The 24,432-nt window shown below is 50.4% G+C and overlaps 9 protein-coding genes and 1 non-coding gene across 10 annotated transcripts; 7 read left to right on the top strand and 3 right to left on the bottom strand.

The window, feature by feature from the left end:
* Positions 1-420: 420 nt before the first annotated feature.
* An04g03780 (uncharacterized protein) lies at positions 421-2,612 on the top strand (the record flags this gene model as incomplete). The annotated part of the gene is made up of 2 exons (XM_001401707.1): positions 421-479; positions 578-2,612. The coding sequence occupies 2 exons, from the start codon at positions 421-423 to the stop codon at positions 2,610-2,612; spliced, it is 2,094 nt and encodes a 697-aa protein (XP_001401744.1).
* Positions 2,613-3,073: 461 nt separating this feature from the next.
* An04g03770 (uncharacterized protein) lies at positions 3,074-5,076 on the top strand (the record flags this gene model as incomplete). Its single annotated transcript, XM_059747440.1, has 6 exons — positions 3,074-3,304; positions 3,354-3,439; positions 3,498-3,698; positions 3,748-4,267; positions 4,321-4,801; positions 5,033-5,076. The coding sequence occupies 6 exons, from the start codon at positions 3,074-3,076 to the stop codon at positions 5,074-5,076; spliced, it is 1,563 nt and encodes a 520-aa protein (XP_059600506.1).
* Positions 5,077-5,223: 147 nt separating this feature from the next.
* tRNA-Gly (CCC) lies at positions 5,224-5,311 on the bottom strand. The gene has a single exon. It is a non-coding gene; the product is annotated as a tRNA-Gly (tRNA).
* Positions 5,312-7,182: 1,871 nt separating this feature from the next.
* Positions 7,183-8,308, top strand: An04g03750 (uncharacterized protein; the record flags this gene model as incomplete). Its single annotated transcript, XM_001401705.3, has 3 exons — positions 7,183-7,428; positions 7,540-7,869; positions 7,922-8,308. 3 exons carry the CDS (start codon positions 7,183-7,185, stop codon positions 8,306-8,308), a joined length of 963 nt encoding a protein of 320 aa, XP_001401742.1.
* Positions 8,309-8,554: 246 nt separating this feature from the next.
* An04g03740 (uncharacterized protein) lies at positions 8,555-9,324 on the bottom strand (the record flags this gene model as incomplete). Its single annotated transcript, XM_059747439.1, has 3 exons — positions 8,555-8,632; positions 8,734-9,157; positions 9,248-9,324. The coding sequence occupies 3 exons, from the start codon at positions 9,322-9,324 to the stop codon at positions 8,555-8,557; spliced, it is 579 nt and encodes a 192-aa protein (XP_059600505.1).
* Positions 9,325-9,761: 437 nt separating this feature from the next.
* Positions 9,762-10,029, top strand: An04g03730 (hypothetical protein; the record flags this gene model as incomplete). The annotated part of the gene is made up of 2 exons (XM_059747438.1): positions 9,762-9,772; positions 9,912-10,029. The coding sequence occupies 2 exons, from the start codon at positions 9,762-9,764 to the stop codon at positions 10,027-10,029; spliced, it is 129 nt and encodes a 42-aa protein (XP_059600504.1).
* A 174-nt stretch (positions 10,030-10,203) lies between these two features.
* On the bottom strand, positions 10,204-15,599 carry An04g03720 (uncharacterized protein; the record flags this gene model as incomplete). Its single annotated transcript, XM_001401702.1, has 3 exons — positions 10,204-12,303; positions 12,353-12,619; positions 12,669-15,599. The coding sequence occupies 3 exons, from the start codon at positions 15,597-15,599 to the stop codon at positions 10,204-10,206; spliced, it is 5,298 nt and encodes a 1,765-aa protein (XP_001401739.1).
* Positions 15,600-16,498: 899 nt separating this feature from the next.
* Positions 16,499-18,170, top strand: An04g03710 (uncharacterized protein; the record flags this gene model as incomplete). The annotated part of the gene is made up of 6 exons (XM_001401701.3): positions 16,499-16,526; positions 16,576-16,650; positions 16,709-16,944; positions 16,997-17,116; positions 17,173-18,017; positions 18,071-18,170. The coding sequence occupies 6 exons, from the start codon at positions 16,499-16,501 to the stop codon at positions 18,168-18,170; spliced, it is 1,404 nt and encodes a 467-aa protein (XP_001401738.1).
* A 670-nt stretch (positions 18,171-18,840) lies between these two features.
* An04g03700 (uncharacterized protein) lies at positions 18,841-19,530 on the top strand (the record flags this gene model as incomplete). The annotated part of the gene is made up of 5 exons (XM_001401700.3): positions 18,841-18,885; positions 18,953-18,977; positions 19,031-19,315; positions 19,378-19,414; positions 19,473-19,530. 5 exons carry the CDS (start codon positions 18,841-18,843, stop codon positions 19,528-19,530), a joined length of 450 nt encoding a protein of 149 aa, XP_001401737.1.
* Positions 19,531-20,195: 665 nt separating this feature from the next.
* An04g03690 (uncharacterized protein) lies at positions 20,196-24,424 on the top strand (the record flags this gene model as incomplete). Its single annotated transcript, XM_059747437.1, has 5 exons — positions 20,196-20,632; positions 20,682-21,345; positions 21,411-22,354; positions 22,478-23,472; positions 23,526-24,424. 5 exons carry the CDS (start codon positions 20,196-20,198, stop codon positions 24,422-24,424), a joined length of 3,939 nt encoding a protein of 1,312 aa, XP_059600503.1.
* Between the last annotated feature and the right edge of the window lie 8 nt (positions 24,425-24,432).

The following is a 24,432-nucleotide window of genomic DNA, read 5'->3' as shown; positions in this document are numbered from 1 at the left end:
CTGACATGCTACCTGGACAGCTTGCCTGCCAGTACATGTCAACCCATGCAGAAAAGACTGGGATCCGAGCCAGCTATTGCTCGGCCCCACTGCTTTTACTTTTAGATACCCGCATAGTGCTGAGAAGCATAGCATCAAATGAAGAGAGAGATCGTCCGATCATCCATGTTCATGCAATTATAGTAATCTGCGTATAGGTAGTTGGATATACGAGTAAAAAGCATTTTTGGACGCGACGCGGCGACTTTCCAGCTTCACCGCCAGGCCCGCTCACGTGCACCCAGCCTCACTCTCGTCATCCGGTCTCCGCAGCAGCGGCCAGAACATGCCAGCAACTGCTTAAGATCGGCCCCTTTTTCATGGCTTTGCGGCCTTGTACTTCTCTGCGTCCTTCAAGCATGGGCCGCTCTGCCTGCTACAATGGCGGACGAAGGCATGTCCATTGTGCCCTACGGGTCAGGCAATCTTGACGTCGTACTGTAAGCTTCCGCTCTAAGCTTCCCCTCACCCCGAGCCTGGCTTCCCCACCAGATACTTGACCCTTATTAAAATAGTCCTAACATTGCTTCTTGACAAGCCGCCATAACGACTCTGTCGTTGTTTTTGACCGAGACTCTCAGCAACTTGTTCTTCGACATGCAGCCGAAAGCGATGACGGCAACCTGGAGCTTGCCGACTGCCCGTATTGCCATCGACCCCTACGCGATAGCAGCTCAGCCCAGGACGACCACCATGGCGGAACGCAGCCGGAATTCATTAATCCGCACTATTTCCGCATGCTCCATAATAGCTTGCCCAGTTCTGTGAGCTCATCTAGCCCTCCGTCACCTCGTCGACGTCTTGTGCCACCCGCACTTGCAGACGGTCCTACCAGCGAGCCCAGCTACTCGGGTAGCGGCATACAGTCTACGCAAGGAATATCTTCCGCCGCTTTTACACAGGACTACTTTAAGAAGTTTTTCGTGGAAGAAACAGTTCTAGGGAAGGGAGGGAAAGGAGTGGTTTTGCTGGTAAAGCACGTACTGGACGGTGTATCGCTCGGACAGTATGCCTGCAAGCGGGTTCCCGTTGGAGACGATCATGAGTGGCTAGAGAAAGTGCTCGCGGAGGTGCAATTGCTGCAGCATCTTACACACCAGAACCTAGTCTCGTATCGACACGTGTGGCTCGAGAACGCGAAGATTAGTACGTTCGGGCCAAGTGTGCCTTGTGCATTTATCCTCCAGCAGTATTGTAACGCTGGGGATTTACACAACTATATCTGTGGTTCGGTTGAAACTCCGACAACCACTGAGCAGCTGAAGGAGCGTCTGCGCAGAAAGTCCCGGGGAGGGCCGGAGCCTCCGTCTGAAGCTGGGGGACCTCGCAAGTTGAATTTCGAGGAAATTTATTCCTTCTTCAAGGACATAACCTCGGGGTTGCGTTATCTCCATGCTAATGGGTACATTCATCGTGACCTGAAGCCAAACAATTGTTTGCTTCACAAGACCAGTGACGGAATTCGAGTGCTCGTAAGCGACTTTGGCGAGGTTCAGGCTCAGGACTCGATGCGAAGGTCTACTGGGGCGACCGGGACGGTTTCGTTTTGCGCCCCGGAAGTTCTACGGCGAGAGTATCCAGGCGGTCCATTTGGGAACTTCACCTTCAAGTCTGATATTTTCTCTTTGGGAATGATCCTCTACTTCCTCTGTTTTGCGCAGTTGCCCTACACGCACGCTGACCTGATCCACGAGGAGAAAGAGGATCTCGATCAGCTCCGTGAGGAAATCAGCCATTGGGCTGGGTTTGACGATGCACAATTCATCAGGCCGGATTTGCCTGGACAGCTCTACACATTCTTGAAACGTCTACTGTCCTTGGACCCTGACGGGCGGCCGTCTGCAGATGAAGTTCTGAGCGGGCTACAGGCTGGTGCCAACGTTAATGAGAGTTTTCGATCAAGAAGGACTAGCCCAACAAGCCCTGACATACGTCCAAGCGCAAGGATCCATCCGGTGGAAAGCACCGAGACTCCATCCTTCCGGCCCTCCACGTCTCCGAACAAGTCTCTGACACGGAGTCCGGTGGCTGTACGGCGAACTCCGCTTTATGAGCCCGATGGTGCTGAGACTGGATTGAGCCCGGTTGTAGAAGAAACAAGCCCATTATCCGAGCGAAACACCTCGCTCAGCCCGGAATGCGACATGATGGTACGGCCTTGGTTCTCCGGCGCACAATCTCACTCTCCCCCACAGGCCGAACATCGCGAGGTTCCCCAGGAGCAACCACAGCCTGTCCAACAATTACTACCCCCGCCTCCGGGTCGTTTCTCTCTGGCCAGAGTCTTCCCGAGCGCCGCATCACTCATAGACTCGCAGATACCTGTAACGGCGTTGCAACTGGCGGCGTTCCTGCTCAAGGTCGTCTCCATCTTCCAGCCCTGCAGTCCTCTGGCAGTCAACCCCTGGGTTGTATATCCTTTACTTCTGCTGGCTGCGGTCAATTTCCCAGCCACTGGACTATGGACCCAGATTGTTTCTCTTCTCCTGCACCTTTTGGTTGTCAATTTGTCTATGCGGATGGAAGCACTGTGCTGGCGGGCATCACATAGTGCGATATTGTTTTCTCGATAGCTACGCCGCAATGCGGCGTACCGGCGTTGTGTGTGGTCAAAAGTGAGCAAAAAGCCTGTACTTACTAATGTATCGGGCCTGACGATGTATGTATAATGAATGATGAAACGCCGTTTTCTTTGGATTCTTACCTGGCTTTTCGACACCCTGTAGTCTATGTATCTAACAAGTTTCAACACAACAGTAGAATTGGTGGGTAAATTGGCCAAGATTGCGAAGGATCGGACTAAAGGGCTTACCTGCATTAAGCTCGCATCAGCCCGGGCTCCAATCACCTCATCGACTTTTCGGTCCTGATTGGCACAATTTCGGCTCTACAGGATGCTCCATCATTTACTATCCTGATAGCTTCTGCCTGGTTGTTTCTTATCTCCCTCTTATTATAACCAGGCCTCCCCGCTGCCAATTTCCCTCATGCTTTCTAGCTTCGGTTCCCTCGGACTCTTTGCCTACTGCCCGGCATGGCAATGAACCCAGAGGCCATCGAGCTCTCGGAAGCTCCACAGTCTGGGGCGAATTCCATGAAGCTTCAGCAGGCTCTAGTGAACAGAGTCAGCGGCACTAGCATCCTGCAGAGCCATGAAGCTAAGCCTGAAGCTGAGTCCGAGCCCGATGAGACCCTCTATCCCCATGGGATGCAATTCGTCCTCATCTCCATGTCCCTTTGTTTCTGTGTCTTCCTGGTTGGTCTAGTAAGTGCTACTATTTGCCGATTCCCTATACGCTGGTTAAACATGTCAGGATGCCACGATTTTGACCACTGCCGTCCCGCGAATAACCGATGAGTTCGGGTCGGTGGCTGATGTTGGTTGGTATGATGCTGCTTTGTGAGTCTATCCTACCGATTAGTATCAGCCCTGTACATTCCTGCTAACTCCATCCAAGCCGACTCACCTCCTGCATGTCTCAGCTCTCCCAGGGAAAGTTGTATGACAACTATCCGGTCAAATGGGTCTTTCTCGTCAACCTCCTGCTGTTCGAGGGCGGCATCCTTCTCTCGGGACTGGCCCCGAGTTCAATGATCTTCATCATTGGAAGAGCTATAACCGGCTTAGGATTTTCGGGGATCAGCCAAGGGTGCATGGTGTAAGCACTACATCGCCTGAGCGCGTATTGCAAACTAACAGTCGTCCAGCATCATTGCAATTTCCACGCCGCTACGAAGGCGACCGACCTTCGTCGGCCTAATCAGCGCCAGCGAATACACTGCCATCGCGATAGCACCTATTCTGGGAGGTATACTCACATCTGACCTATCCTGGAGATGGTGTTTCTACATCAACGTGCCTGCAGCAGCCCTACCATCCGCCGTGCTTCTCCTTCTTAAGCTTCCCAACATTACCCCCAGGGGCTCGAAAACACACATTCAGAAACTCCGCGAGCTGGACCTACTCGGATTCTTCCTCTTCGCACCCGCAGTGCTATGCCTCCTCCTCGCGCTCCAATGGGGCGGTGATACCTACAGCTGGACCAACGGACGGATCATCGCCCTTCTCGTCCTCTCGCCCATCATCTTCACGGGTTTCTGTCTCCTCCAGCACCGCAAACAAGATACCGCCATGCTCCCACCCCGCGTCCTCCGTAAACGCATCATAATCACCGGCGCGGCCTTCAGCCTGTGTCTCTCGGCCTGCCGCGCCATCGTCCAGTACTACGTACACTCCCCATCTCCATCCTTACCCTCTAACACAAACTAACCCAGCAACAGCTCTCAATCTGGTTCCAAACCGTCCGCAACGCCACCCCCCTCCAAAGCGGCCTCAACACCCTCCCCCTAGTCATCTCCGTCCTCGTCAGCGCCATCACTGGCGGATGGCTCATCTCCCGCACACGCACCTACACCCCGATCCTCCTTCCTGCCTCCCTCCTCGTTATCGCCGGCATCGCTCTCATGACAACCTTCACCCCCACCACGCCCGCCAAGCTCTGGATCCCATCTCTTATCCTCCTAGGCCTCGGATCCGGCAGCGCCGTCGGTGTACCCTTCATCGCCGTGCAGGCCATTCTCCCCATGAAGGACATTTCCATAGGCATGGCACTGATGACTTTCTCGCAGGACATCGGAGAAGCGGTGTTCATCAGTGTGGCGCAGGCGATTTTCTTGAACCGGTTGACGGGGGATTTAGCGAAGAGTGTGCCCGGACTGGATCCGGTAATGGTGACCCATTTGGGCGCCACAAGTTTGGAGGGTAAGTTGCCCGGGAAGTACTTGGAGGCGGTGGTGGGGGCGTATGATGTTGCGGTGAGGGGGACGTTCTTGCTGGCGGTTGCGTTGGCGGGGAGTGTGTTTGTGGCGGCGGTTTTGGTAAAGCGGAATCCGTTCAAGGTTGGCAATGAGTTGGGGGAGGGAGATAGAGAAGAGAGAAGCAGGGGAGTGTAATAATTGTATGGCTGGCTTCGACGTACAGGAATTGTAATAGTGTCTGCTGCGGCTGCGCAATTGGGAATTATTGCACCGACATGAAAGGTCTGATCAGATCGCATAATGCAACAATCATAATAGAAAAAGAGAAACCAAACTTCATGCCAATACTACTTACTACCTAACTCATTTACCAGGAGCAATCATGTAATGATCTATAAAAAAGAACATGAGAAAAAGAAAAACAAATGCGCCAAGCGAGATTCGAACTCGCGTCGCAACCTGGTCTCAATGTCAGATTGGGAAGGTTGCATCCTAACCACTAGACGATTGGCGCCGGTTGTTGAGATACCCACTCAATTTAATTTCTATATGGTAGGTGCTGGTTGGTCGTTTTCGCTCTTTTGACAGCTCGGGAACCATGTTTTGGGGTGTTTTAGGGTGGAAAGTGGATCTCTAAGAAATGGGGCTATTGGTACGGGGGGGTTTGAAATGAATTTTTGTGTGCTGGAGTGGGGGGCGGGTTGTTTGTGTGAAATGAGTGGAATTTAGGAGGTGCTGGCTGGCTGGATTGTCGGTGCTGGTTGGCTGGGTTGGATTGGTTGCCTTGTTGGGTATGGTGGCGAATATCGTACTTTTTACATTGTGGTTCGTGGAGTTTATGGGAGGTATCCCTTCTTTGTTGATTAAGAGTACTCTAATACATGGTTCTCTGATAATAAATGTATTCTTACTCGAATTATGGGTCTAGATCGAGTGCTTTTACTTAAGGCTATCATCTCTCAAAAACATGATTATCTGTTCACGCTGTGTTGACACCCCCGAAGGAGTTAACGCCGATAGGAGGCCTTAGAACAGAAGCACTGTGTTATCATCACTAGTAGCCTACTGCAATTCAATCTATGATCTTCTGATTACTAGTGGGATGACACTCATCTGTTGTACTATGTCAAAGGTGCCACTACTAATTTGCGATCTCCTATCCTACGCCATGTACCGTTGGTATTTCATTGGGTCGTCTATGTAGTATTAGTAGAAATATACTACCAATGTGGTTAACGTCCGTACAGTATCTACAATCTCAAGAGCATTAAGATGGGAATTCTCTTAGAGAAAATGATTAGACTCGCACCAGTATGCACTGATTTCCCTGACCGATTAGTCGTGGCACAACATCGACTCAAGTAGCCCTCTACTTTAGGAACTCAATAGGTTTTCGTTGGAGCTATTACAGTGAGGGAGGGGGTACTCAGTGCGTTTATTCTGGGAATTTCGAGCCCTTGATGAGCTTGGAGATGTTGAAATTGAGAAGTGTGAGGAGGGAAAGATAAAGAAGGTATGTGTCTGGATAAAGTTGCTTCTACCCCTGGGGAGTATTGCACCTGGAGGTAATGGTAAGTCGATAGAGGCTGATGGTGAGAGATGTCATCATGGGAGGATGAATGAGGAAGACAGGGCTATTACTACAAAGAGGCACTATGCACCTGCATTTGATGCATGGATTACCTCGAGTGTCTGAAATATGCCCGTCATTCAATGTGGAGGTCAATGACTCTATCTCCTTTTGAAAGTAAAAGCCGAGGGTCGTAGTACGCTGGGTTCTAGCTAGTCCTAGCTGGACTTTTGTTTTTAAACCTTAGTAGGGATGTAAGAAGTGGCTGGAACAGTGGGAACAGCCAAATAACGTTTGCACGGCTGACAGGGTATAGGCCATGGCTACTAATATGATTAGACGAAGTCAGAATTGGGAGCAATATAGAGGGTAGAACAGTGCTATACATATCATAGCTTCCTATATCTCTCTATTTCTGATTGCCAGTGTTAGCATTTATAGATCTGCATTCTCTCAAGCCTTGGATCGAGCTCAGCATTGACTTTGGACCCTGACGGAAAGCAAACTTGTGATGTCATTGCATTGACCGGCTGAATTGCGACTTCAAAAGAGTCCTGAAGGAAGTCAAAGACCCAAATTATGGCCCAGATACATCAGCTGCCATGAAACATGCACCTTGACAATATGAAGAGAAGAATGGGTGGTAGTGAGTTGTGCTCGTAAACTGAAACGGCGAGGAACGAATGACGCCAATGCCCCGCCGCCCCGCCGGTTCAGTTGACTCCGGCCTCCCCGCATCCATCCTCCGTCTCTGCTGGTCTTTCCCCTTCTCTCTTCCACCTTGAATACCTTCATCATATCCTCCAACCATCATCATGGATCGTTCCAACAAGCCTGCCGCCATCGGCGTCGGTGCCTCTCTTCCCCAACCCACCATCTCCCTCCGCGACAACACCGTTGAAGCTACCCTCCCCACCGGCGAGTCCGTCACTGTCCACCTCTACGGAGCCACCGTCACCTCCTGGAAGCTCGCCAATGGCAAGGAACAGCTCTTCGTGAGCGAGAAGGCTCATCTAGATGGCTCCAAGCCTATCCGGGGTGGTATTCCCGTCGTATTCCCGGTATGTCCCCTTCAAGCCAATGACTACTGAACCGCCAGCTTGCTTTCTACACCTCGCTCCAAGCATCCCACTGAAAGGCAAACAAACTAACTCCTATCTCCATCAAATCAGGTCTTCGGTCCTCCTCCCTCCAATCACGCCACCTCTGCACTCCCTCAACACGGCTTTGCCCGGAACTCGAACTGGGAATTCCTCGGCAAATCCTCGTCCGAAGCGTTCGGCCGCGACCGGAAAGAAGGCGAAGACGCTGTGAAGTTGGACTTCGGATTGTCGCATCCTATGCTGAGCGAGGAATTCCAGAAGGCCTGGCCGTATCAGTTTGGATTGGTGTATAGCGTAACTTTGACAAAGGGGAGCCTGGAGACTTCTCTGCAGGTGCAGAACCAGGGCGAGCAGAATTTCGATTTCCAGGTGTTGATGCACACGTATTTGAGTGTTGAGGTATGTCACAACCCAACTTCCGGGCTGTGGTTAGGCTAATGAGGCATGGCAGGACATCTCCAACATCCGCGTCAAGAACCTCCAGCAAAAGGAATACTTGGACAAGACACAGGGCGGTGCAGCTATCACGGAGACTTCGGAGGCAGTGGAGATCAACAAGGAAACGGACCGTGTGTACAAGGCATTGGATCCGAAGGTGCCGATTATCGTGTCCACGGCGTCGGATGATCAGCCTCTGTTCTCGATCACAAGGGAGGCCTTGACGGATGTGGTGGTGTGGAACCCCTGGATCGAGAAGGCCAAGGGTATGGCGGACTTTGGTCCCGATGAGGCATACAAGAACATGCTTTGTGTCGAGGCCGGTTCTGTTGCTGGATGGCAGACCCTGGAGGCAGGCGAATCTTGGGAAGGTGGACAGACTATCCGGCCCCGGCTGTAGGTGGCATAGCAGGGTAGGATAAGTTTAACTTTACGTGAATAATCATGCAGTGACGATGAATGCCTAAGTTGAGATTGAAATAGAATTTTACCCTAGTATTGTACGTTGCGTACTTCCGCGTACGTATAGTATAGTATGATAATGATGGTGTCGACATCCTCTCCAGCACTTCAATCCTCCTTTCTCTCCTCCCAAACGAAGCCACCACCCCAAATTTTCAAAGCCATATAGGCCTAAAATGACCCCCTAATAACCGCCGCCTCCGGTACCGAAATCACCCTGGCACTCGCCCTCTGCGATTCTCTTCTCCAAGGCCAACTCCTCCTATCCCCACCACTCTCATTCCCTCTCTTCATCCCACATAGTGACATCTTACACAGCGGACAAAACGCATTCCTTTTCGTAACCCACGGATCCAAACACACCATATGGAAGATATGCCTGCACGGCAGGGATCGGATCTCGTCATCGTCAGCAAACTCATCCATGCATATTGCGCACGTGCGGTGGTTGTCTCTGTCTGTATCTGTATCTATATCATCCGTGTCTTTGTCTCTATCTTGACTGGTGTTGATGTTGCTCTTGTCTGGTGATTCACCGGAATTATTCCCGGACGTGGATCTCGCTCGCGATATCGCCCCTGATGATAGATGCTGCTGCTGCTGCTGAATATGATTTTCCTTAAACCAGTCTTTGTATCGCAGTTGCGGATACAGCTCCTCGATGAGCTGCTGCGAAATTACGATCCGAGTGTGGCCTTCAGGCGCTGCCATTTCGGCGTCTGGGTAGGGGTGTTGAGGGCCATAGCGGCGATGACGGCGACGACGTCTGCGGGCGCCGAGGATGAGCCTGTAGTGTCATCTCGTTTCAATATAAATTTCTTTATTTAAGGGCGAGATTTGTGGTGTATGTTGCTCTGCGCAAACTGGAAAGACATACCATGTTACGAAGAGGAGAAACGTGACGAGGACTGGTGCGAGGTAGCCTACTAATGCTAAGGAGGATACTTGGACCATGTTGTGGCACTGTTGGGATGGTGGGCTTTGTTAGTTTAGCTGTGATATAGATGGAAGTATGGGTTGTGGAAGTGTATACTCACGGACTATCTATCTATTCAGATAGTATATTAAGTGAGCTGAGAGCTGAGTGAGTACACTGCAGCGCAGTTATAGATCTCGCAATAGAAAATCAAAAGTGTTGAAGTTAGTGAATAACACCGCTTGCTATCGGATTTCTTTCCCTCGTTTTTCGGGACCATGACGCCAGTCTGACTGGCTTCCAACTCTTTCTCTCAGGCTTGAGTCATTAGTGAGTGGTGGATGTGGTCATGTGGAGGATAGAAACACACTTCCCATTGATACAAGTAGTTGGTATATAGCTGATGAGCTCGGATTTTGGGGGATCGGAAATCCCCTGCGAGGTTTGGGGCGCAACCGACGCCCGGGGGATAAGCATGGTTGGTTGGTAAGTAGTAGTAAGCCTCCTGGATGAGGGGAGAGGATGTGTGTGGCAGTGAAGATGAGATGACGGCCTCCTGTCAGCAGCCAAGAATTCCGCGGATTAATCATCTTGAACTACTAGTTATAGAACTAGTATTGGCTAGTGATTCGGAATTAGACTCTAGGCTCAATGGTATGCTGGTATTACAGTTGCATTCTCCAGTCTTAAAGCATGATGAGTACATTCAGCTTCCGCCTCGGTCATCTTATGATAGAACATAGACCGAAAGAATAATGGGAAATCGAGCACAGGATCATAACAAATGAGACTTCTTTTGATGGCCATGGTCACAAAACATAAAGTCAGACAGACAAAAAAAAAAAAAGCAAGGAGTATAAGATAACTGAAACTAGGATATAGACAAAAGTACAACGCCATCGCTATGCAAAATCCATTCAACTGGTGTTTCTCCTCAATGCCTCATGCGTTTCCACCCGGATATCAAATAGTAAATCGTCAATTTCTTTGAGCGAATTCCGGTCCAACTTGGCCAGTTTCATGTCGCTCAAGACTTTGCGGAGGGAGTCCGTGATCTCCGCCTCTGTGATCTCTGGCTCCTTCTGACTTTCGGTCTGAGTTGTGCGGGATACCGCTCGCATCTTTTTCCCCTCCTCCATTTCCTTCTCTTCAGACGGGGTCTTCTCGAAGATGGGTTCGGTCACTGGCGCGTCTTCCATCTGAACATCGTCAGGAGCCGTTTGTTTGGTCTCGGGCACCGGCTCATCCATCGGCTCGTCGAGCTGAGCTTCTGTTGTAGGCTGTACTGAGCTGTCTGGTTCTGGGAGTTGCTCAGTTGGTTTATCTTCTACAGTGGTCTTGGGCTCCTTCTCATCCTTGACAGTTTGATCTACCACATCTTTAGTAGGAGTCTCGTGCTGGAGCTCAGCCTCTTCTTGGATGCTGTCTTTGGCCTTGTCCTTGGTCGACTTGCGAGAACGACTGGGTCGTGGTGACTTCTTCGGAAGCGGGCTCTCCTCAGGGATAGCGGGCGCGGCCTGTCCGCTGAGACGAGAAGATCTTCTTTTCTGAGAGCTTTCTTGCGTGTCCTGGACCTTGGTCTTTCCGCTATCTGTACTAGCTGCTTGCTCGGCGGGCTTGCTCGTGCCGATGATATCACTCTTAGAGTCGGTCTTCCGTCGCTTTGGCGCAGATTCGGCAGGGGATGATTCGACATCCTGTGACGCGTTAATCGGTCTCTTGGACCGAGTAGCGCGGCCTCCCTCGACATCTGCAACAGAGGGTGTCTTTGTGAGTCTTGAAGAGCGACGCCGTTCTTTGCCCGAAGGTGTAGATTGGTCTGCCTCGCGTTTTCGTTTCTTATTCGCGCCCTGCTCCGGAGCCGTTGCAGCATATTCTATACTTGCCGCGTCGTCCAGATCTACAGCGAGCTCTAGATCCTGCTCCAACTGAGACGCAACCTGGGTCTCCATGTCATCGCTGCATGAGTCCGCTATGTAGTCGCAGCCATCTATTTGTTGACTTTCGCTGTCTTTCGGTTGCTCAGCACTGGCCTGGTGCTCGAGAGAAGCTGGCTCGATGATAGGTTCCTCAGTAGCACCAGAATCCGTTGTAGGACCTCGAGGATCTTCGGAGTCATGAGGACCAATCTTTGACAGATCTTTCGGCTGGTTGACTTCAGTGGAGCGATCTTTGTCTTCTGGCAGTTTGCCTGTTGACGAACGAAGACGCTTTATCAGTGGCTCCTCTGAATCAACCGTCATGCTTTCACCAGTCGGCTCCGGTTGCCTGGGCTGAGCATTCATTGCTTTCTTCTGCCTCGACGAGCGCCGGGCCCTCCTCTTCGATCTTCTGTTCTTGCTCGACGTAGTGTTCGCTGATCCTGGTGTGTTCATGTTTCCTGTGTTACTTTGAGGATCGGGGCTGGTCGATTTCGGCTTTGGAGGGGAGGACTGAAGTTCGTTTTCTATGGCAGAATCTTCTGCTGCTGGAGTAGATAGCGACTGAGGTATCTCCGGTTCGCTCAATTGCGTTCGGCTTCGAGTACCCGGCGTAGGGGAAGAACCGAGAAACCCGTACTCGTTGTCAGTTGCGACAGGTGGTAGGGTAGGGGTTTGTGGAGTACCGGCGTCGGCATCCGCGTTGCGCAGGTCGCGCAAGTGCGGGGGCGTCATGAAACCGAGTTCTCTTGGAGTATTCGTCGGAGGTGAAGACGAACGCAGGCTCTCGATGATCGAAAACAACTCGCTACGTTTTCTAGGATCTCCCGAGCCCGTTGGGAGGGGGATTGGATGATCTGTGGCCATATCCGGATCAGAATCATCGTCAGCTTGGGATACTTGGACTGCCGAAGGCCCGGTCTGCTTCTCCGAAGACGAGGGCATGGCTTTACGCTCAGACCCTCCCGTTATGGGCGACGAGTTCAGTCCCAATGTGAATGGATCATCAAGAATGAAAGCAATGCGAGATTTGACCGATGTATCGACTGGAATGACCTTGGCATCTTGAGCGTCTTGACGACCGGCCTGTGCCTCGAACTAATAAGTCTTAGAAGGGCAAGCATAAACTTTACTTCGGAACACGTACCTGTGAAATTTGACGATGACCTCGCGGCTGCTGAAGCTTCATCTGGAGTTCAATATCCTGTAGCGCGAGAGATATTGTCTCGGGGCAGGGTACGGTTTCTTGTGATCCAAATGAACAACGCCAGAAATCAAGGAATCTTTTTGTTACTGAGGCATGTGTGGACTCAAGACCCGAACAGATTATAGGCTCGAACTTTTGTACACAAAAGGCGTCGTGAGGTTCTGCTGCTTGCAAGATGTTCAAGACAGCCGACGACAGCGCGCGACACTAATTCTGAGTTAGTATGTAGCATAAGCCCCTTGCTTCGCACACTTACAGCAGTAAGGATTCTGCTTTCCACGCCACTCTCAGCGTCAATCTTGCGCTCCCCGTCTTTGAGGTAAAACGCAAGGGACTGCTGGAGGTGTGTGAGCATTGCTGTACGGAAAGTAGGTACACCAGATCCCAATAGAGACGTCAGGCACTCAATGAAATCGGCAATCCCGTTCGGTTCGACAGGATCGAAGCTTTCGTAAGATTGGCGAAGTGTTTTATCCACCAGTTCAAATAGTTTGTGAGGGAAGGTCGTTTCATGGGTTCCTTTTACCGTCTCCGCCTCGTGACAGTAAGGAATTGAAAGCGAGAGTCTCAGGAGTGACGCTGAGGGGGTGCAGGTATTCCGAGTCCCTTGTTCTATGATAGAACCGGCGAGGGGCTCCACAGCCATCGTGGCAATTGCCCGATCGCCCTTTTCGGTTCTCACGACGCGGATTAGAGAATCGACAAGCGGATTCCAGACTTCGAACACGTCGGAAAACTTTAGCCCGGCAGACAGAATATTAACAATGTTTTCGTAATCGCGACAAACTGAGCCGTCACGTTCGCGAGCTGTCTCCATTGGGAAAGAGGATAGAGAGCTTGCAGACAGCTGTGCCACAGACTTCCATACGGTTTCAGCTAGTCTGTCATCGCCAACATGAGCAGCTGCGTCGAATACATGTATATCAGCGCACTGGCTAAGGAATTCTAGACGTGAGCTCCTTGATAGCTTGTCGCTGCATGTCGCTTCCAGAACACGGGTAACGAGGCGCGTATATGACGGGGAAGGCCCCGAATGGCCAGGTAGCTCACTGATAAATCGGAGGAAGTGCAGGATGGGACTGTCTAGACTCGTATTCGCCTTTTGATGACGATGTGTAGGCGTTGTAGCAGCCTGGAAAGTCTCATCGGCTGTCTTCAAGAGTAGTTTCTCGGTAAACCGTGCACTACCAAGACTGTAGATCATGGTGGTGGAAAGAAAGCTAAACCGGTCATAGAAGGCATCCGCTGAATCCTTTTCGATAGCCGCATTGAGCGATGAGGGTCCAGCGTTCCAGAGGCGCTGAAGGAGGCCAAGCACGTGTGCTACAGCTTGCATCGATTCTGGCGTAGGTGTAATCTCCTTGCTCGACGCATGTGACAAGGCCTTGGACAAACCAATCCATGCCGTAGCAATATTCGATCGTTCAATATCGGGGTTCCAAACGGAGGACTTGAAGATTTCCTCAAACACGCTCAAGACTGATGTTATCCTCGACCGAATCCACCTACTATCAATGGACGGCAACTCTTCAGGGTCCAGTTTGTTGCTCTCGTTGACCTTGTTCTCTAACCACACCTTCGCTTGCGGGCTCCAGAGCATATTGGACAGCACGTGGGCTACTCTGTCGCTGAGGCTAGGCACAGACGAAAATATACTCGAAGCCGGTGAAACGACATATTCTTCCCAGACGACATCAAGATGCTGAAAAGATGCCGAGGGACGAAAGGCGTAATAGAGAAGATTATAATAACTGCACAAGGCTAGCTGACTGGGTTGTTTGTCTTGCTTCTTCCGATCAAACTGAGAGACGATGGGCTTGCTCAACATCCGTAACAACGAAGGGCTTGTTGTGTCGCTGGGACCGACGACATAGACGAACCGATTCCAACCGACAATAGCTTGCGCCTTGATCGCAGAATCGCTGCAATTGAAGCATCTCTGTAGCACAAGAACCCATTCCTTAAAATGCTCCCACTGATCGACGTTGAACTTTTTGCTGCGTAGAAGTAGAATAATCACACTCCATATCTGAGGTATGTGGACGCCGCAATCAGCAAGTGCCATCATGCGCGTCATTCGCTCGCAAACTTCCGTCACAAGCTTCCTGCGCTCATCGAGAGGCCTGCTGAAGACCTCACGGACGCATTTGGACAAGGTTGGGTTGGGTCCACACGCTATAGCGGTCTGAAAGCCCACCGAGATAGCCTTGATTCTGATATCTTTGACATGGTGTAGCAAGCCGGAAATGAGATGATCCATCCACAGAGATGCATTTGAGACAAAGATCATCTTGGATTGGTTGAGAACACGCAGATAGATGCTTAAACGCTGGGACACAATTGCGCTTCCAGTGACGCGATTAGTCAATTCATGGAGAACCGTCAAAATGCGTAATATTCGCGTATTTGTCATGACCTTGGCGTTGAAGTTCTGGGTTGACAATACGGACAAGTAGTGAGTTACCACAGACTTTGGCATCTTCACATCTTGAAGACAGTTGACGGAATGATCGACGAGAAAGGTCTTGAAGTCATCTGGCAGACGCGCAGAGATCTCGCTATGCCAGACCAGAGCAACAGCCAACTTGAGAGCCTGGATCACGAGGTTGGTATGTAGCGGTCCGCCGGTTGTCAAGTCTCGGCTAACGTCCCGTTGTATGAACTGAGTGATCAAGCCCAACCTCGCTATAATTTCTTGATCACCAGGCAGATTGTCATATGCTCTCAGGGCCCCGAAGAACTGCATATAAGCGTCCAGCCTTGAACTAACAGCCTCTCCAGCGAGCTGTTGTAAAATCGACTCTAAAAGCATGGCGAAGGATATGGGTGCTTGGGGTTCAGCAGACGGCGAATTGGCAGCAGAGTGAGATGTGGTCGGTTTGAGGATAGACTTTGTAGGTTTGCATTCGTTCGAGGGAGGCAGGGACTTCAGGTCAGATTTGGACTTCGCGGCGGAATTGGTAAACGAGGGAGGTTTGATGTATCTTGTCCATGGCGAGAAGTTCACGCGCTTGGATTGTCGACTTGACGGAGCGCCAGTTGAGCCATTGACGGAAAAAGGAGAGTCGCGAGGTGTGTGTACAACTACCGGAGAATCTTCAGTTCGATCATTTTCAGACAGCATACGAGATGATGTCCTAGGTGGAGTAGGCGGACGAGCAGACAGAGGACCGAGAATCTCCACCATATTTCACAAGATCGGACGACAAAAAGAACGGGGACAAGAATGGGAGAGAGAGAAGGAACATCGCGATACAGCCTAGCTAGAAACCACGCTGTCCATGACCCAGACCGAAGCTGTCGACAAGCACAAGCAAGGATAGAAGCCCTGGTGAAAGTAGGATAGCCGTGCCAGTTTGATCCTACCGGGGCCGCGCCAAGCCACGCAACTCAAAAAGACGCGCCTGTGGCTGAGCCACGCGTAAAGTGGCAGCGCCGCGTTTTATGCCCGAGGCAGTAAGGCACTCAGGCACCACGGAGAAGCCTTCGGAGATGAACCGGAGTTGGTCACCCCCCATTCTTAGTTATTATCTTCAATTTTCTTCTCTCCCCCCCATTCAGGTGGTTGTTTTCGAACCCAGAACGAGACTTCAATGTAAGTTTGGTCTACTTAAATACTGACTAATAACTGTATACATTGGCATCTGTCCGTCTCATCAACCTTGTGTCTAATACCATTGCTGCAAGTACAGACTGCGGAGATACTGTGCAGCCGCTTAGTGCTATCCGGTGGGGTTGTGCTTTATTGCGCTGCGGATCTCTATTCATCAGCGCAACATTAGCTCCTATCCTTATCCGTTGCGCTGCTCTCAGCACCAGAATTCACCATAACCCATCAGTGAAGGAAGATACCTCAAATCATCCGATAGCCTCTTACTCTCGTTTTCGCCTCTCCAACTATTCTGCTTTTAATTGCGGATACCCGCTTTCGCTGCAACTTGATCAAGCCCAATCCAAGTGGGACTTACTGGACAGACTAGTAGGGGTTCACCGCGCCCCGTAAGACGGCTATTCCAAGCCAGCAGTTGCCCCTTGACACACACTTCACTTCCGGCGCATAGAACTGCGCTAAAGCAAACGTCGACCATGGATTTCCGGCCGCTCCAAGGCCAAGGTATGTGCAAGCCACTTCATTGTATAGATTGCAATTAACAAGCTTCTAGAGAAGTTGCAGCGAGTCACTAAATTACTGGACTCTCTCAGAACGGACCTCGAGGCGAAGTCTCTCACTTCGAAGGGTAAGTTAACAGGGAATGTAAACTGTATCGATCTGACCTCGTCACCTGCGTGCCTTAGAACGCGTGCAGACACTCCTGGAGTTGAGGCAGCACGGGACTAACCCCAATCATGCCCATCCTATCTACTCTAAAGAGGGTATTGAATTATTAGCCAGATATGGTGTTGATGGGGATTCCCCGGATGTGCGACGTGCCGCTCTACGCTGCGTCGCGAATGCCCTCCTCTTAGATGGATCGATGCGCCAGCTTTTCGTGGACACAGGCTACGGAGGTAAATTAGCTGAGAGGCTCAAGGTATGCCCATTCACTGTGTTGCCAGCTCGTGCAGAAGTTGACCTTCAGCTAGTGTGATTCCTCAGAGGATGAGATGGTGATCAGTCGGATCCTGTTCCTGTCTACCTATGACACCACTATGGATTTTGACAATCTTATCAGACACCACTCTCTAGGTGAAAATGTCAACTATGTAAGCTAATGCGTATCTTGCCTAAGCATAAGTATGATAATGTTAATCGAATACAGCAAATTGTCCGACACGCTAAACAATTCCCCAAATCCGGCAAAAAGTCTCTGTCGCAGATGGACGAGTTGGCCCTTACTGATACCTTGAAACTCATCTTCAATGTTTCAAAGATTTATTCTGATCTGGCCGCGACATTCTCGGCTTCGATCCCTCACCTCTTCAAGATGATCAATCGCATCGATATCCCTCCAAAGCCTCTGGAAGGCCTCCTCAGCTATCTCCTTAACTGCCTATCCACTCTTGACTTGGAGAACAAGAAGGGCAAAGTCTTCGACAGTAGCCCTCTTTTCCCCACGTTCAATCAGAACTGCAATGTTGACAAGCTGATCAACATACTGGATCAAGCTGTGTCCGCATACGGTCCTGATGAGCTGGAGACCAAGGCTATACCCCTGTTCCATACGCTAGTGGTCATTCATGAGATGGCCCCAGACGGCCCCCGTAAATATATGCAATGGCTTCTCCTGCCCGAAGACAATGATAGGAGCCGTCCCATTGGACAATCGGACACTCTCTCATCGAAGTTACTCAATCTGTCGACCACACCCTACCCTAATCTGAAGACCGCTATTTCCGAGCTTATGTTTGTGCTCTCCGGCAAAGACGCCGAGAACCTTACGAAGAACATCGGATATGGGTTCGCTGCTGGACTACTAGCTTCTCGCGGCATGGAAATTCCCAAGACGGCGGGCGAAGCATTTGCAACAAACCCGAACGGTTTCGATCCAGAAATTAACCCTATAACTGGCCAGAAGTGGGCTGCAGAGAAGAAGGACGAGGGCCCTCCTATGACCAAGGAGGAGAAGGAAAGAGAGGCAGAGAGATTATTTGTGCTGTTTGAGCGGTAAGCCTCACCCTTCCTCTACTTGCTCGAGTGATTGCTAACTCTCGTAACAGAGCCAAGGCGAACGGCATTCTCCAGGTGGAAAATCCTGTCACGCGCGCCCTCCATGAAGGGCGGTTTGAAGAGTTGCCCGACTCCGATGATAGTGACTAGAGACAATCTTCTTCGTTTCCTTACATTGCTTATCCCTGTACCATAGTCGAATCTCTGTCCGCTGCCGATAAGAGATTTCATTTCTTTGTTCGATCCTGATGACTTCATACGTTCGGGAATCAGTACGTTACACTTGCTTGGATTGAAGACTGTCCGTCGGAAGAGCATTGAGAGGCGTTTGCGTTCGTCCTCCATATTCTGGAGCTTTCCAGTATGATCTAGCATCGCTGTGAATTGCTATTCAATTAATAAGCGGCAGAGGCAGATTAGTTAGCCGGACATGGCATTTCTCAGACAGCGAGCAATCTAGATAGCAAAGTGAGTAGCTTCGCAGGCCGAAATAGAGCAGTTTATGTCGTAACTATCGTGCCATTCATGTAGATAAACCCGACCGTACATACTTCAAAAGTCTTGAATGCGTAGTGTTTTCTTAGAGATCTGTAAATGACGTACGGGCCCGAATCGCGAGCGGCGGGGTTGAAGGGCGGCGGCGCAAAAATCTCTCCGCCTGCCGGAAAAAAGAGTTGGGCGCGGGGCAACTCACTTTTCGATTTCTCCTCGACTACCCTGACTGTTAGCCAGCGAATAGAACATCTTTTCTACCTCTACATTCCTCTTCTGATATTGTTTGCTTCTTGTGTTATTATTTATCGCCCACACAACCGCCAAGATGTCGAAGCCTTTTGATCCAGAGACGGCGGAGAACTTTGAGGATGTATGTCGCCTTTGCGCCCGGATCGCCTATTCAGAAACCCAACCAGGAATGCTGACTTTTCGTGCAGATGGAGAAGCAGTTTGCCGTTAAGGGTTGGTCCGGACATCTCTTTTTCGAACTCGTCTCATGACTCACGATTATGCAGCTGTTGAACATCTGATGACATATTGGTCGATTCTGGAGAAGGTCCCCGGCTCGCAACTCCGCCTGACGAAGATGGACGATGATATCCTCGAGTCTTTCCAGAAGGAATTCCCCGACTTTGACCCTGCCGAGACGCTTAACGAAGACAAGATGAAGAGCAAGGAGGGCAAGGAGAAGTGGCGTAACTGGATCAACCAGTATGAGAAGATTATCGAGGACTTCAACTTCGGAACCATGCTGCGTGCTAGCCCCAACGTCGAATACGACAGAGATACCACGATCTTTGGTAGGTGATACATGGCTGTGTGGCTTGTCGGGGGGGTGGAACGCCAGCTAACAGAAGGATAGCCATGCGTATGCAGTTTTACGCCATTGAGATCGCCAGGTGAGTCCTTTCGTTTGGATAAGCGCCGACAGCAATTGGATACTTATACATGGATTAGAAACCGTGCTGGTCTCAACGACTGGATCTACGAGCGCGCACAGAAGGCTAAGAAATAAATCTGAAGCTGCGCTTCTTTTCTGGGCCGTGCAGGAACGACGGCTAGACGGAATGGTTCACCCGGGCCTTTACCGTATTTGATTTGCTAGCGTCTAGAGACTATGCAATGACTCGAGTCACTGGGTTCGACAGCCATCCTTTAGTACCTTGGCCCATAGGTCTCATCCGGGTGGTCCAGCATAGTGTATATGACCCTATAAAAGAGTGGGGATAGCCCCTCGACCGGGTACCCTAGGGTGCTACTACCGGAGTGGATACCTGTACATATACCGAGCTGAATCAATGCTTTGGAATGAAGTGATGGATAGAAAGACTTGTGGTTGACCCACTAAATTTATTTCCGTGTACCCGAGAACAATGGCAACGTAACCCATTGTTCTTTTCCTCTACAATATGCCCGCATATGGAAAATGCTTGATATCTGACCAGACGGGCTAATATGAAAACGAGCGTAGCTCTTTGTTACATTAACATGCTAAGAAGTGCTTGGAAGCCTTTTGGCTTGCGTGTTCATCGCCTGCTTATGTTCCTCTCTATATCACGCCCTAGATCATCATTTCTCTTACGCACCATTATGTCTGTTTACGCGGTATTTAATTATCGAAGCCGAAGGCCAAAAGCGCAACTGAAGATCTTCCATCTTGGTCAGCTTGTATAGTTCATCATGGCAGCCCTCCTTGCCGGCGCCAGGCGCTTCATCCATCGAAAGCCGAGGTGGATGTCGCTGTTCAGCTTCACTACAACCAAACATTACCCAGTGCTCATAGGAGGATTTACATTTACTGCCGTCTCTAGTCTTTCGGTTCCCATATTCTCCGTAGTCTTGGGCGAGATCTTCAACACGTTCACATTATTTGGAGGAGGAAAGATTGCAAAACAGGATCTGACGCCACAGATCAGCACATTTGCCGTCCAGCTGGTTGGGCTAGGAGCAATCAATTGGGTCTGCAATAGTGTCTATTTCATTCTATTTGTGATATTTGGAGAATTGCAGGTTGCCAATGCTCGCACCAAGCTCTTCGAAAGGCTTTTACAGAAGAGTCAGGAGTGGTTCGAAACGCAGCCGGATGGCACAAGGGTCTTTCTATCTTCTCTCCAGGGGTATGTCGCACTCTTACGTGCCATTGCCTTCACTAATGTACTCTTCCAGACAGGTCGATGATCTACAGAAAGCAACATCGCAGCCTCTCGGCCTCGCTTTGCAGTATATATTTCGAGCCATCTTCTCGCTAGCCCTGGCATTTTTCACCTCCTGGAACCTTACTCTGGTCACTTTGGCGGGGATCCCCTTCCTTTCAGCAGCTCTCTCCTTCCTCTCCACCAAGACGAACTCGTGTATGGAGACACAGAAGACAGAGCTGGGTCATTTATCGCTAATAGTCGACAATGCTACTTCATCAATTGACAGCGTCAAGTCTTTTAACGGGCAAGATACAGAGATGCGAAACTTCGTGATCAGTGTCGACAACGCCGCTTTACATTATCTCAAACGCGCACGCTTCACCTCTCTACAAATATCCATATTGCGGCTGATGACATTCGGAATGTTCGTCCAGGGCTTCTGGTATGGGAGCTCCCTGGCTACATCTGGAGAGCTCTCAGCAGGAGAAGTGCTCCGAACATTCTGGGCTTGTTTAGCAGCTGCCCAGTCAATGGAATTCCTCATGCCACAAATTGTCGTCCTAGCGAAAGGAAAGGATGCAGCCCTTTCCTTGGCCCACATCCTGAGCTCTGAGTCAGAGGATGCTGTTCGAGGGGAGGGGAGGGGTTCCATTTATCCGAAGTTTTGCGAAGGCGACATCGAAGTCAGCAATGTAAGTGCAATGGTTACCCGTGGAACGATTGCGTTGGTACATCGAACTTATAATGTGTCTATAAGGTCTCCTTTGCTTATCCAGCGCAACCGAACAGACCGGTCCTGAACACGACAAGCTTCTTCTTTCCCGCCGGCGAGACAACCTTTGTTATTGGCAGAAGCGGATCTGGAAAGAGTACGCTTGGACAGCTACTCACACGCTTCTACTTACCGGTATCTGGAGATATTCTGATAGACGGCGTCCCCATCCAGTCGCTGAGCATCGACTGGGTAAGGAACAACATTACTCTGCTAGAGCAGCGAAGTGTATTATTCAAGGAGTCTATTTTCATGAATGTCGCCTTTGGTAGCCGCAACTATGAAGGACTCAACAAGGTGGACGTACGTGAATGTATCGATCTTGCAAGGTTACAAAGCACAATAGACGATCTACCCAAAGGAATCGACACTTGTGTGGGTCATGGTGGTGATTTCCTAAGTGGTGGTCAGAAGCAAAGGGTAGCGATTGCAAGGGCACGGTTAAGGGATACGCCTATATTGATAATGGATGAGCCTACAAGTGCACTTGATGCCACCAACCGCGTCGAGATAACGAAAGCTATCCGGGAATGGCGTCGAGGGAAAACGACGATCATTATCACGCATGATATGTCGCAAATAATGGATCATGACTTTGCCTACATCATGGATCAAGGTTCGGTTATTCAAGCTGGCTACAGACATGAACTGGAGGAGAGTACTACGTGTTTTGCTACCTCGAAAAAGCTCTCCCGTGATGAAAGCGAGCATGCTGATGCCCACAGTGCTTCTGATCGATGCTCCAGTGCTTCTTCAAAATCTTCGATTGAGAGTACACGCAGTCAAAGCCCTGATTCGTTTTCTCAACACAACGAGCTTGCACAGCATTCATATGCTATTCACGGCTACAAAACAAGCTTACAGAGTATTCGCCAATCTGCAGATACTCAAAGGGTCAGACCACGTCGTGAGTCGATTGGGATGCAGATGTTTGAGCTCAATACTGTCCATATCAGTAATACGAATTTCCAGTCCAACCGGTTTAGGCAGAGTATACTTCCTGCGAATGATGTTGTCAATGAGATCAACAGGGCCAGGTCGAAGCACCGAAGCAAGCGGCTATTGAAGAATGCAGCACACCTCGCGCCGCAAGAGCGCATGTCGTTGGGACAGATTATGCTGACCATACTTCCTAACTTGACTCGGGGTCAAAAACTGCTTCTTTTGCTTGGATGTTTCAGCACCCTGGGCCACTCGATGGCTACTCCGCTGTTTTCTTATTGCCTGTCGAAGCTCCTCGAGACGTTTTACAACAAGCAAGCCAAGGCCTCGACATGGTCCCTAATAGTTCTGGGAATAGCCATAGGTGACGGTGTTATATCGTTTCTGATGCATTATCTTCTAGAGCTATGTGGCCAGGCGTGGGTTGATCGCCTCCGTAAAAGAGGCTTCCATCGTATTCATGACCAGCCACGAAAATGGTTCGAAGAAGCCGGGAATGAACCCTCCCAACTCACCTCGTCCCTCAACCACAGTGCTGAGGAGATGCGAAACCTTGTCGGTCATTTTGGCGGCTATGTCCTAGTGGCGACTTCAGTCACTGTGGTTGCTATTATATGGTGCATGGCTGTTTGTTGGAAACTAACCCTTGTGGCAGTGGCTTGCGGACCAGTCATTTACGCTATCACCAGAGGCCTCGAAAGGACAACCGGAATATGGGAAAGACGTTGTACCGGGGTCCGAACGACAGCATCTGAGATATTCATCGAGACGTTCTCGCAAATTCGCACCGTCCGCACACTGACACTGGAGCCTTACTTCCACAAGAAGCATATGAAGGCCGCAGCACTGTGTATGGTTCTTGGGGTGAAGAAAGCTGTTTATACTGGCTTTCTCTTTGGATTGGTAGAGTCCATGATCATTTTCGTCAGCAGTAAGCAACCGGTATATAAGAAACCTATGCTTGCAGAGCTAAACTGTGCAGGCCTGATCTTTTACTACGGAGCTGTTCTCGTATCGTCGCTTGAGTTTACCGTCACCAGCCTCATGACTGTATTCTCTGTCCTTCTCTTCAGTATTGGCTACGCGAGCACAGTACTTTCATGGAGTGAGCTACCTACCTAGCAACGACTACCTACAGCCACTGCTAACACTCTCTAGTACCTCAAATCAGCGTTTCCCATATAATGGCAAACCAAGTCCTACGCCTCGCACGCCTGCCACAAGGCGCATCCCACGAACACCGCGGCAATCTGAAGATAACCACAGCGGCGCCAGTGAAGATCAAGAACCTGAACTTCCGCTATCCATCCCGTCCCGACGCACATGTCCTGCGTGATGTATCCATCAATATACCGCGAAACCAATGCACAGCAATCGTAGGACGGTCAGGCTCAGGCAAATCAACTATAGCATCACTGCTCCTCAGCCTATACGAAGCCCCCACTTCCCAAGACAGGATGCCCCCAATATCCCTCAACGGAATCGACATCCAACGTATACACACACCAACCCTCCGCTCCCTAATCTCCATTGTCTCCCAACGACCATCCATCTTCCCCGGCACAGTCGCAGACAACATCAGCTATGGTCTCGAAGACGACTCCCCTCTCCGCACAATGTTTCACATCCGCGCCGCAGCAGAAGCAGCCGGGATCGACGAGTTCATCACATCCCTGCCAAAGGGCTATTTCACCATGATAGGGGACGGCGGGGCCGGTATGTCCGGAGGACAAGCACAAAGGCTGGTAATCGCACGGGCGCTCGTGCGACAGCCACAGCTTCTTATCCTGGACGAAGCCACATCTAGCCTCGATCCCAACAACGCAAAGATCATTCGAAGGACCGTGCAGAGACTGGTCGCGACAAGGCTAGGCCTTACCGTCCTGATCATTACGCACGCAAGGGATATGATGGAGATTGCGGATAATATAATTGTGATTGACAAGGGTCGCGTTGTGGAAGCGGGGAAGTATAAGTTGCTTGCGAGACAGCAGGGTGGGAAATTAAGGGCTTTGATTGAGGATCCGGACTCCGATGCGGATGAACCGGGTATATGAAAGAGCAG

Source organism: Aspergillus niger (assembly GCF_000002855.4).
Source record: "Aspergillus niger supercontig An04".
NCBI classification, from domain to species: domain Eukaryota; kingdom Fungi; phylum Ascomycota; class Eurotiomycetes; order Eurotiales; family Aspergillaceae; genus Aspergillus; species Aspergillus niger.
This window is presented reverse-complemented; position numbering and strand designations above follow the sequence as displayed.